At 40.8% G+C, this 13157-nt stretch overlaps 1 protein-coding gene across 1 annotated transcript in view; it reads right to left on the reverse strand.

Annotated features, from left to right (window-relative positions):
* Window positions 1-10080: 10080 nt before the first annotated feature.
* LOC144222040 (uncharacterized) overlaps window positions 10081-13157 on the reverse strand; it is a 76704-nt gene continuing 73627 nt past the window's right edge. The window contains exons 6-7 of the mRNA XM_077752520.1: window positions 12419-12493; window positions 10081-10134 (exon numbers count right to left, since the gene is read on the reverse strand). Of these exons, the coding sequence (XP_077608646.1) occupies window positions 12467-12493 (27 nt within the window). The 3' untranslated portion in view covers window positions 10081-10134; window positions 12419-12466. The remainder of the gene's footprint in view (window positions 10135-12418; window positions 12494-13157) is intronic.

Genomic DNA, 13157 nt, shown 5'->3' on the forward strand with positions numbered 1-13157 from the left:
CATTTGAAAAGGTTGGAGCCAGCTTTTCAATACAGATTTTTAGAAGCAGGTGTCTTCCATATGTTTGGTGGTGGTATTTAAAAAAAATCTATAATAATGCTAACTTTGGGGTTTTCCTTCAGTCTCCTGTTGTCTAGGATTGCCTGATCTTGTTTTCCTAATGTCTGCACTTTTGTATGATGTAATGCCATAGTGTGGGTAAGGGTCTGCTGTAATTGCTGTTTTATGGGCGTTTGGTGTTATGCCACATCTTAGTGCCTTTGCACAGGTTCCCCTCATTTGCTTTGTGAACTCGTTTCTCCTCTGAAACCCTTCCCTTCCCATCCACCTCTCCATCAAGAAGCATTGACTAAATACCTTTTTTGCATCACCTCTGCAAAGAGCGGTCACTCTGTGTTGAAATAACTAATTTGTTGGAGCACTTGGGTGGTTTAGTCAGTTGAGGGTCTGACTCTTGGTTTCAGCTCAGGTCATGATCTCGGAGTTTGTGAGTTTGAGCCCCCGCTTCAGGCTCTGTGGTAATAGTGCAAAGACTGCTTGTGGTAATAGTGTGAAGACTCTGTCTCCTCTCTCTCAGTAAACAAACAAACAAATAAACTTTAAAAAAGAAAAGAAAGAACTAGGTTGTTATAGTTTGGCTTTCTTCCTAGATTAAGAAGTTCTCAAGAGCAGACATTGGACTGAGCAGAGTGACAGACACATAATAGTTCCTCAATAAATAGGCTTGCCAGAGTGACAGTTCAAGAAAAAAAGGGGAGAAAATAGACTTTTAAGGAGTCCCTAAAGAATTTAAGCAGAAAGACCTGAAACGTAGGAGGAAAAATAAGAGATAATGTGATGGAAGCCAAGGGAACAAAGAATTTTAAGAAGAAAAGCCTGGTCGTTAGTGTTGATTATTATAGAGAGCCAATGAGATAAGTACTGAAAATCCTCATTGTGTTTTTTAGGAACTGAGAAAAGATTTCCTCAGGCATAATCACATGTTAGATAATACTGCAAGTGTTGTTGCCAACACCAAGCAAAGATGTTTTGGCCAAAGAGGTGGCCAGTGACCTCTTGGAGAGATACATTGGTGGAGCTGCTTGACTTGGTGATATGCATCATTCTTATCTTCTACACAATTGCTTTTTCCTGGTGACAAACCCACCACTTATTGGGTCCTCTCCGTTTAAAAACTGAATAAAGAGTTCAAAAATAAGAAATATTGGGTGCCTGGGTGGCTCAGTCAGTTAAGTGTCCGACTTCGGCTCAGGGCATGATCTCACAGTTTGGTGAGTTTGCACCCCGTGTCAGGCTCCCTGTCTGTCAAAAATAAATAAACGTTAAATATTAATTAAAAAATATTTGCAGAATATTCAGTACAACAGAGTCATATTGAGATATGGAAGCTAATTTGGTGAATCCGAACAGGTCTAAAATCTTCCTGATGATCATTTTTTGGAACGTGATAAAGAGAAAGATGGTTCCAGTTATCAGATCGTGCAGTGCTAAACCTGCAGCTTCCTCACAAAGAGCCAAATAATTCAAAAACACTGTTTAAAACCTACCATGATTCACAAGGAAATCATGGCTGCAAAATGAGGAAATGTCTTTCAATGAAATATTTGAACATTCTGAAACTGAGAAGATAATGCCTTACTGGAAAGGATAAAAGGTTCATGAAATGGAAGCATCATTCAATATAAAATACACAACATCTGGAAGCATAAGAAATGAGAATAATTCAAAAAAGATTAGCATTGGATCTTTTTAGGAGAATGGAGACCTTTGAAACAATGGTTATTACAAAGTATAAAAATAGAGAATGTCCATTATGTACTTTAAATTACTTAATTATGCTGTAAGTTTTGAGATTCCTCCAAACCCAGAGCCCAAATCATCATTCTTTTGGCTGCCAAAAAAAAAAAATCTACTTTTGGCTGTTACTATAAAGCGGGAGGAGGTGTGGACTTAACATTACAATCTCTGAATGTCCTCATTTAGACCAAACCAAGCTACATTTTCTGTGGTTGATTATCATTCGTGTTGGCAGCCAATTTAAATATTTTGAAAGACAAGTTTACTTCTCTCATGTTCACAGATTTAATACTACTTTTAAATATATATTGTCCTTTTGTTTCATCGCCCTAAAATTTTAATAATAGCAGATTCACATTGTTCCCATTTTTCTTTTTAAGGAAATATATTAAAGGAACTGTACTCCTATCTGTTTATATTCTCTATGAGGGGAGAATGAGTTGAGCAGGAAAGGGATTAATTTGAACATACCAGGAACCTTTGAGACCCCTCTTACAACATTTAAGTTTTAGGTAATCAGGGGATGGACGATACCTCTATAGTAAGGTAGGAGGTTTTGTCCTAATTATAACTTAAATCTCAGGAAAATACAATATTTAATTAAGTGCATTTATGGGGCACCTGGATGGCTCAGTTGGTTAAGCATTCAGTTTCAGCACAGGTCATGATCTCATGGTTCATGAGTTCGAGCCCCGCATCAGGCTCTCTGCTGTCAGCACAGAGCCTGCTTCAGACCCTCTGTCCTCCTCTCTCTCTGCCCCTTCTCCACCTCTCTCTCTCAAAAACTAAAAAAAAAAGTAATGAAGTACATTTAAATATGAAAAGCCTGCACATGGTTACTTTATAATTAAAACAATTCTTACTTTCATCTCATAAACCTTACAGACCTACTGACAGCTCACTTCCAAGGGGCAGGCCTAGGGAGATGAGCTGGCCCACCCCTCAGTCATACAGTTGATGCAAAAAGAATCTGCTTGAAACCAAGAGTTAGTTTAGGAAAATAGAGAAAGACCTTTCAATTGCTTTTAGATTCCAGATACATTTAATAAACCAGCATGGTGTTGTAATGTAAAGCATGGACTTGAACATGAGCTTTGGAGTCCTATAAAACCTATGCTTAAATCTTCCCTCCCTCAGTTTCTAGACATTTGACTCAGTGCCTCGGTTTGCTCATCTACAGAACAGGACAATTAGGAAGAACCAATGAGATAATGAATGTCAAAGGCTTAGCAAAGAACCTGGCTGGTATTAAGCATGCAATAAATGACAGCTATTATTATAATGCATTTCCGATGTGTATGTATTTAACGCTACCCTTCCAGCCAGCCCCTTGAAGACAAAGACAAAATTATATGTGCACACCATACAGCTGTACCTGTTGCAGACTGTATGATAATAACACCCTTTCTCAGAGACTCCTGTTTCATTTCACACATAGTCTTAGTTAGGCTCATGATGATACCATGAATCAGGAAAGAAGCAGTCACTGAATAGCTTGAACTTCTGCTTGTTTATTGCTGTATTTCTCCCTGTTTGCATAAAATATTTGTGCGCTACAACTCTACCCTGCTGTGTCTTTGAAATGTCAATACTGGTCTTGAGATTTTGGAAGTTTTTTTTCTCTTATTATATCATTATCTCAAAGTTTAAAAAATACTTTTTATTTCTTTAGAAAAAATGCATTTTCATTAAGCTGAGGGAGATTCAAGCAGTCTCATGGGCTTTTAAAAATAGTTTTGTACAAACCACTCATTGTTTTCAAGTTAATGATACATTTCAACCTGATAAAATAGGTCTAAGTCCTGTGAGGGAAGTGGTGTAGGTGCTTCTCAGAATTAGTAAAATAACCTGATAATCTAATATGTAAATATAACTGCTGGGTTATAATTATACATATAATTGCTGGATTATAATGGCGCCCCTGATCTGGACGTAATTGTTAAAAAAAAATACTTTTCTCTTCAGACAATCTGTTGTGGTTTGAAAACCTGTGGCCAAAAGGACATAAGGAGAATAGAGAGGGAAAACTCTCTTAGCAGGGCGGTGTATCCTTAACTAGGTAAAGACACCCAACATCTGCATTTTAACAAATAGTAAAACCTACTTGGCATCCAGGAAACCAAAGTAAATGATGACTTCTAAAGGACTTCGACATCTTTTTTAATGTTATATATCTACAGGTTCCAAGCACTGGGAAGAGAAAAGGCAGATCTTATCTCCTTTATCTTCTGACCCTCACTGCAGCCAGACAGAAGAGAGTTGTGCGTGCTCCGTGTGTGTGTGTGTGTGTGTGTGTGTGTGTGTGTGTGAGAGAGAGAGAGAGAGAGAGAGAAAGAGAGGAGGGGGTGAGCGGGGAGGGTCGATGGGAGAAAGAGAGGGCACAGAAGACACAGCCCTGGGGCATGGCTGGGGAGGATAAATCAGAGAGCTATCATTTCTGCACAGTTAAAGGAAAGAGTACAGAACATTTCCACATAAATAGAGTGAGGGGGAAAGAACAAAGGGCACAAAAGCGCCAAATCCAGAGGAGATAGAAAGAAAATATGTAAGAGGTCAAGCCAGAATCGAGCAAATGCTGGTTTTTCTCAGACCACCAAACCACCGACCACTTGGGTTAAAAGCAAGGCAGAGACCCGCCAGGGTAACATTTACTTTTCATCTGCTGAGCAGAGGCCATCGTCAGTCCTGCGGTCCCAGCTTGTTTGCTAGACCTCTGACCCTGCTGCCAGACAGTTGAACTTTTAGAGAAGCCTTCCGCCAGGTAGACACAGGATGGAAGGGCGGGTCGGGGAGCTGTGCTGGGTTCCCGGCACTGCTGCTCCATCCACACCCACAGCGCGTTCCTTCCTGATCATCACCAGCCATCTCTCATCTCCTCCTTGCAGCCAACTTCCAGTTGGCTGCCGGCNCGGATGTTCGTTCTGGGTACGCAGTTCAAAACAAAAGGGTACGAGGCAGTATAAAAATGTGTCCCTCACACTTTTAAAAATCTCCAAGTTTGAGAAGGAGCATGAAAAATAAGACTTGCAATTTGCATAGGTTATTTATTCTTAAGTAGCAGGTCGTGTTTCCTCTATGGCATTGCACTAACGGCAATTCCACATGGCGACCTTCACACCACTTTTTATGACCATCTGCAGGAGCAGGCGCCTGTGTGCCCACATCTGCTCAAATTCCCCGCTCTTCTGCACCTAATGATTTTTTGGATCTCTCCTCCCCTGTGCTATTAACTATTGAAGGGAGGGGCTACTTAGTAATTCTACACCTGTTCAAGTCCACGCCTATCAACTTGCTAAGCTTCCCAAACAAGTGCTGGGTAAAGCATGAGAACATCTGAATCTGGGACTGAAGCGGCTGTGGTGGCTGCTGGGTTTGGCTTTTTGGCTTTTTGTTAAAGAGTCTCGAATGTATCTCCTACAATGGCAGTTGATGACAGCAATTTATATTCCAGAACGAAGAACAAACTAAATTCGTCTCAAAATGATTATAAATCATCAAGACGGAGTAGCCTGCCGCCTGAACTACTCATAGGAAATGACATTAGAGGGAGACTTCAAAGAAACTTGAAAATTTTGGAGCCCGTTCACCTGAGGCGCCCGAGAAAGAGACCGTCCATATTTCCAGGTAGGAATTGTTTAAGTTTATACCTGCCAGTAGGAAAATAAACAAATAAGGACTGTATTTCATTTATTACAATCAGATGTGTTACATTTAAAATTAACCTGGGACATTTGGGAGCTTACAGGAGACAAATAAATATGTCTAAATTAAAAAAAAATAATAATTCTTCCATCTGAAAGCTTCGTCACCTTCCTCCTTTTCTTTTCTTTGTTTCGTGTAACATCTTTAAGGATCTGTAAATAGGCAGCTATTTTATTACTTGTGAGGAGCAGCCAGATCATGGAACTGCTTTCCTTGCAATTTGGAAGAATTCCATGCTGCATTTCATTCTCTGGCGTATTTTCTTTATTTTGCAAGATTATTGGATTGTTGAGTGAAGCCGATGTTTGTGTGCACCAGAAATTAACACCATTAAATACTCAAATGCATGCTTCAAATTCCTGTCTTGCATCAGAGCCTAAAACCATTTGTAGTAAAGGGCTCAATTAAACAATGTGGATAGTGAACTGTATTGCAGCACAGAAGACTCATGGATTTCAATCTTGATAAAAGGACTCTGATGTCTGCTTCAGATGTCCATGCCTGGATATTACAGGTATGTAGATCATATAAGATGCCTATGACAGGGGCATCACTGGAGAGTGATCACTGGAGTGTATGAATTATGTAGTCAACTTGATCTCAATGCTGTTTGCATTGGAAGAAACTAGAAGAAACTGAAGAAACTAGAAGTGGCCTTTCTGTTATGATTGAGTTGTTGGAGTCTCTACGGGGGACTGATTAGACCCAACTGCCAAGGACTAACTCTGTGATGATAGAAAACAAACAAACAAAAAACAATTCAAGCAAGTTTTACCTCGTAAAGATGGAACTGAATTTCCTAGTAGCTGAGTCATTACCCAGCTTTAGGAAATCGCTAGGAGGTGATTTAGAAATTTGGGGACTCAAGGCCACAAGCTGAAAATTACATTTCTTAATGGAGCTGTTGTTTTCATTCATTTCTTCTTGGTTCAGTGATATTGCTCTGATGTCAAACTCTGCTGCAGGAAACAGCAGAGCCCAGACTAGAATGGGCCAGAGATCCGAGTGGGTGAGTGTGCTGTGATGTGAAGGAAGGGGCAATATGAAAAATACTGCAAGGAAGAGTACGGACTTGTCCAATGTATCTAGAAAAATAGTTACTCTCTGCTGGTTCTCTTTGATCTGAAGGTACCAAGGAGCCCAGGCTGGCCTGGTTATCCTGATATGGTGTGCCCGGGAGCACCTTGTGTTGAGTTGGTTTGCTAGCACTTTTTCACAAACGTCTTCCCAGACCTTTTCTTCACCTCCTGCTTTTTCCGCCCTTCTTTATTCTTTGGTTTAACATCGCCCAGATCCATTTATCTTATGATGCCTCCTGCCTTCCTCTACCACTGCCGGCCCAGCCCCATACTTCATGGAGCCTTCTCCTTCTTTCCAATCAGCCAGATCCTGGGGCATGTTGTCTCCTTCCACTGTGATTCCCATTTGTCTTCCCTTTCTGTAAGGTCATTTCACTCTGGGCTGTCAGCTACAGTGGGAAAACTGTGGGAAGACCTCTTGGTTTGGACCTCACACAGGTTATCCTTTCTAAGATCTTGAATTGTCATGACTGATACAACAGAGTAGAGTTGTGAAAAGGGCCCTGCGCTTAGGGGAAATGAGTTCTAGTCTAGACGGTGCCCCTCAATGGCTGTGTGTTCTCTGGGCCACTCCACTGACCCTGTGGCCTTCAAGTACATTATTTGTTTCTGCCCCACTTTCCCTCCTTGGGGACAGTGACAACAGATAGGCCTTTCTCACCCTTCCAACGTTTCACTATATTGACAGGTAGAGAGTTACCTGGCCAAAGTTTGGGCAATACTGGCTACTTGATTTCTAAATTCCTCTTTAATTAAACCATGACTCCATTGCCATGCAGATTGTACCACTTCTTTTTGCAATGGATAACTGCAAATCCCACCAAAGCTCCTAAGCGTCACCTGAAAACAGAAATGTGCATGGACTGTGATAACTGTCGCCATCTTATACAGCTGTATAGCTGCACACAGTGAGCAGATTATGATGCATGTGGGACCTGAGAGAGAAACTAAGGTGCATCTCGGAATTAACAACTGGCAAAACTAGGGCTCAGACCTGCTCAGACTCCAGTGTTAAAGCTGTCTACTACACGGCACTCCATTGTCAACGTTGTTGTCATTTTTCTGATGAGATTCAAGACTCAAAGAGATATCAGCACTGCACTGTGTATTATTCACTCTGACATGCATACCCTCAACGTCAGGTCTCATGTTCAGTCCCGTGCTGAACAGTTAACCAATTGTCAATCCATCCATTCATTTATGAGATATTTGTTTCATTCCTGCACTGTGTTAGGAATAGACCTTTAAGAATCTAACTACATATTACCTTTTCTTCTGTTGCCCACTTCTCCTCTATGGGCCATCTCACACTACAGAGAGTCATCCACCCAAGATGCAAGTCTGTTTGCTTCATTGCTTAAAATTCTTCAGTGTTACCACTGCTCTTAGGATAAAATCCCAACTCCTTAATGTGAAGTATAAGAGGCTGCATAATCTGATCACTGCTTCACTCCCCAGCCTCTCTCTCAGCACACCTTCCCCTGGCATCCCAACCAACTCAGCCAACCTCAGACCTCCATGGCCCATCATGTTTGCTATTCTAGGGAACCCTACCTGTACAGTCTCACTTAATTCCCACCCTGGCTTTCGGGGTCAGCTTGACATCCCTTCTTTTAGGAAGTTTTCCTGACCTCCGCCTCTGGGTTGGGTCCATTCTGTGTCCTCCTCCTTCTCCTAACACCTGGACTTTTTCCTATCACAGCACTTATCACACTGTATTGTAATTGTCTGTTTACTTGTTGGTATCTCCTACTAGCCAGTGAGCCTTGGCTCATATCAGTCTCATTCACCATTGTATCCCTAGTACCTATCACAATGTCTGGCACATAGTATGTGCTCAATAAATATTTATTCAATTGATTCAAGATGCACTGAACTGAATTAACTCTTGGCGTACCTTGTTTTCTGTCTTCTTCCAGACTTTCTTCATTACCTCCCAATACACACACACACACACACACACTTACATCCTTGTTATGCCCTTTGTGTCATTCCCCACCTGGGCTTCAAGGCCCAGTTAAAATCTTCTATCTTCTTTAACCACCCACTCTACTTCTCTGACCTATTTGAGTTCTCCTTTATGCATACCACTTCCTTGGTCTCAGTACTACATAAATCTGTAAAAAAAAAAAAAAAAAAAAAAGAGTACTTCGTGGTATTATGTTCCATTGTCTTAGTCATAATGGGTTCAGTGGTCACTTTGTTACTTTGTGACAACTGATAAGTTTTCATTTATATAGAAATTCTCTGAAAATAGGGACTGTATCTTATATGCCTTTGCATGGCCCAGTTGTCCAGGAGAGGGAATTGCACATAGTAAGTGCTCAGCCAACATCTGGTGGTTAATTAACTGATTTTCTGTGCAGCTGAGTCCATTCCATAGGGCCTGAGTCTAGCTCCAGCAAAGAATTAGTTGGCATATAGAGACTGTAACAGGGGAAGATCTTTATACTGACTTTCCTCATTTTAAGAAATCCTGATAAGGGGAAAAGCACAGGTATCCCTTGTCTCAGTGGGTAAGTCATTCATTGAAACATGTGCTAAGATTCTACTGTCTACCAGGGACTATTCTAGACCTTGGGGAGATAGCAAATAGTATGTTTCTGGTCAGAGCAGATGGGAAAGAATGGGTGCCTGGTATATTATACGACTCAGTAAATGCCTCCTCAATAAAGGAACTCAGGGCACTGAATGTTTAAAAGGAAAACCAATACATTTTAAAGTCATATTTACACAAAAACATTAAATACTAACCATTTTTCTTCCCTTAAAGAAGACTCAAGGGGCACCTCGGTGGCTTCGTTGGTTAAACTTCCAATGCTTGATTGTGGCTCAGGTCATGATCTCACAGTTTGTGAGTTCGAGCCCTGCATCAGCAGGGCAGAGCCCACTTGGGGTTCTCCCCTCTCTCTCTGCCCCTCCTCTGCTCATGCACGTGTACACACTCTTTCGAAATAAATAAATAAATACAACTTAAAAAAAAAAAAAGAAGTCTCAACAATAGAAGTTCGAGCTGAAGTTCTATAATTTCACCAGGGGCTCACCAGGCATGGTGTGAGTGTATGTCTCTAGCAAGCACCAGCCTGGCCTCCCCGTCCTCCTAAAAGCTAACGGCAGGCTCAGCTCAGAGAAAGAAAGGGAAGAGAGAGACATTCTCCTAACATACACCATTCCCATAAGCATGTCCGATTAAAAAGAGCATCTCGTCCTGTACCTGGAGGCAAGTGGGGCTCAGGTGTCAGGTGTAAGGGGCTGTTCACTTGGTGCTCTTAAGCAGACAAGGTGGTCTGTATAATCAGCAAGTTCTTAAAATGTCTTCCTGATTTTTACAGTCATCTGTTGTGAAAAGCAAGCACTCGTCTGCTTGGAGGAAACAGGCTGTTCCACATATTTCCTTGTCGCTTAGTCAGAGGACAGCGTGATGCGGATTGCTCACGGCCGGAGGAGGGACTCTGAGCAGCACTCACAAGGCACATAGACCAGCATCTGGCTGATCCCGATGCTCAGTTTTAGCTCAGCCCGTTCCAAATGGCATGTTTATCTTCAAATCCACAATCTAAAAAAAAGTTATTTAAAATCATATTATTTGTATTATCAAATAGATTTTGAACATTTCTAAAGTCAAACTGCTTTTTTTTTCCTTTTTCTTACTGTATGTATGTTTCTATTGGAAACTCAAGGTAGTCATTTGAACAATGGCACCTGGACGTGTCCCGGCTTCCCTTGAGGGTGGCCAGAAGGAGAGTTTGAGGATGGGCAGTTTGATTCAGGTTCCCTACTTATCACAGGCACAGTAAAAGACACTGTAATTAAACATGCCTCCTCAAGTATTGTTTTCTCTGGTAGAGTTCTATCATTCCAGAACTCTGCTGAATAGCACATTTGGTGACATTTCAGCAGGGCCTTCAAGGGAAGGGGAGAACTTAGGGCCTCCTTAAAGATGTGCTATAGAAAGATTGTGTCCTGGGGTGCCCAGGTGGCTCAGTCGGTTAAGCGTCTGACTTCAGCTCAGGTCATGGTCTTGGGGTTTGTGAGTTCAAGCCCCACATCAGGCTCCATAATGAGTGCATGGAGCCCTGCTTGGGATTCTCTCTCTCCCTCCCTGTCTGCCTCTCCTCTACCTGTGTGTGCAATCTCTCTCTCTCTCTCTCTCTCTCTCTCTCTCTCTCTCTCAAATGAATAAACTTAAAAAAAAAAAAGACTGCATCCTGGGATCATGTTTTGTTGTCACTGGTTGCGAATACGCTCAGTGGCTCTGCTTGGTAATGACAGAAGCCATACTTCATACACCCTGGTATTCCCCACAACACCCACTAGCAGGCTTTGCATATGGTAAGTGTGCAAGAGGTGGTGCAGTAGTCCAGCAGGACAGAAGACGTGTGAGAATAAATCACGACCACTCTGTGGGCCGCACCCCTGCCCATCTGGTCCCGTAACTTCCTCCAGCAGCTCCTTCCACAGCAGGCCACACTTAGGCGCCAAAGCAGAGGGAGCCTCAAAAGCAGCAGTCTGAACTTCTATTTTAGCCAAAGAATTTCAGAGTCAATATCTGCCCCACAACTGAGTTCAAGTTCTGATCCTCTCTCTTACTAAATGATTAAAGTCACTTAATCTCTCAGAATTTATTTCCTTCTCCGAAAACACTAGTTTCACGAGTTGTGTTAAGCTCCAATGAGATCACGCGTGACTGTAAAATGATACACAGCTGTGATTGCCAGGGGTCTCTTATTCTTTGGTGCCAGTAAAGGTTTTGTTTTTTCATAATTAGTGCTTTTCCTATTCATGGGTGGATAGTGGGTGTGATTATAACACTTTCACAAATCTTCATGGTTGGAAAGTTCTCCAAAGTATTCTTTTTAATGTTTATTTATTTTTGAGAGAGTGAGAGAGACAGAATGTGAACAAGGGAGGGGCAGAGAGAGAGGGGGACACAGGATCTGAAGCAGGCTCCAGGCTCTGAGCTGTCAGCACAGAGCCGGACGCGGGGCTTGAATTCACAAACTGCAAGATCATGACCTGAGCTGAAGTCCGACACTTAACCGACAGCCACTCAGGCGTCCCTCTAAAGTTTTAAATCAAAACCTTTGCTAATCTAAATTCTATATAAAGAGACACTAGTAAAAGACACATTAATTTTAATTTTTTCATAAAAAGAGGAGGACATAGAAAATCCTATTTGTGATACATTATCTATGTATTTTCTTATCGTGAATCGTTAAACTTGAGAGTCCTGTCATGTAAAACCTCTGAAAATTATTTAATATTAGAAACATCAATGTCTGTGGTTTATAAACTTACTTATAGCCTTGCCATGTTAAATACTTTTGCCTAATTTTGCCCTATTTTGCAAGGCCTTAGCCTTGCTTTTGGAAACTCAGTCCTTGTGCTTTTTTTTTTAAACTAAAACTCAGACTAAGAAGATAATTGGTTTGCACTTATAATTTTTAAAAAATCGCCTCTATAGAAGATTGTAAATGAATTCACCCCTTGAAATTAATCTCTTTAAATACTAGTGTTTAGACTTCAAAATCTTCTGAAGGTCAGTGTTTAACATTTTGACTTAGAATATTTAAAAATATTTATGGAATTTCTTACTAAAAAGTACTGGGGCAGCAGACACAGATAGCCTGCTTACTTAAATAATCAAATTTATATATTGGACGAGTTTATTCAAGGGGATGAAGTTTTTGTTCCTGTTTCACTTTGTTTTCTAAAAAGAAAATGGAAACAAACCTTTAATAAGATTAATAGTGGTAAACCAGTTACTTTAAGGAACACAAAAATGCTGAGACTGTAATATTTATAGGCATGATTTAAAAGCCAGTGGAAATATGTTTTACCTTTGTGCAGGGACCACGTGTACCCAGCGTAAGCAGAAGGTGTTAGATTTATAGTTCCACCTCAGGTATTTGTCCCTGTCATAAAAAAGAATAAAAAATAAAAAATATAGGTTTCTGAATTCAGATTTTACTGTATAAGTATTTTGAAAAGTGGCTTAAACACTTCTGTTCTGAAAGCAGTTCCTCTCCATTTGTTGATTTACAGAAATGTACAACTTTACAGATTTGAGTTCCCTTACACTTTCCCCCCTATTGTATTGCTGTAATACAATAATAATTGTAATAATTATGCTAATTATTAGAGCTAATAATGCTCTAAATATGTATTCACATTGAGACTAATGAAAATATCACATACTTTTACATCCATATAATTTGGTGCTTACTCAGTATAGTTCAATGGTGATTTTTAAGCATTTTTATTATTTTTAAGAGGTTTTTGTGCTTTTTAAATTTTTTTAATTTTTTTTTTATTTTTGAGAGAGCGACAGACAAGTGTGAGTGGGGAAGAGGCAGAGAGAAGGAGACACACAATCTAAAGCAGTCTCCAGGCTCAGAGCTGTCAGTACAGAGCCTGACGCAGGGCTGGAACTCATGAGCCATAAGATCATGACCTGAGCTAAAGTCAGACTCCCAGCCGACTGAGCCACCCAGGTGCCCCATTTTTAACTGTTTGCATAAATAATGTATTTTTAACAACTATTTAGGTTGGGGATGGCCCACCAAATATACATTTACC

Source organism: Crocuta crocuta, unplaced genomic scaffold (genome assembly GCF_008692635.1).
Source record: "Crocuta crocuta isolate KB4526 unplaced genomic scaffold, BGI_CrCroc_1.0 scaffold190, whole genome shotgun sequence".
NCBI classification, from domain to species: Eukaryota; Metazoa; Chordata; class Mammalia; order Carnivora; family Hyaenidae; genus Crocuta; species Crocuta crocuta.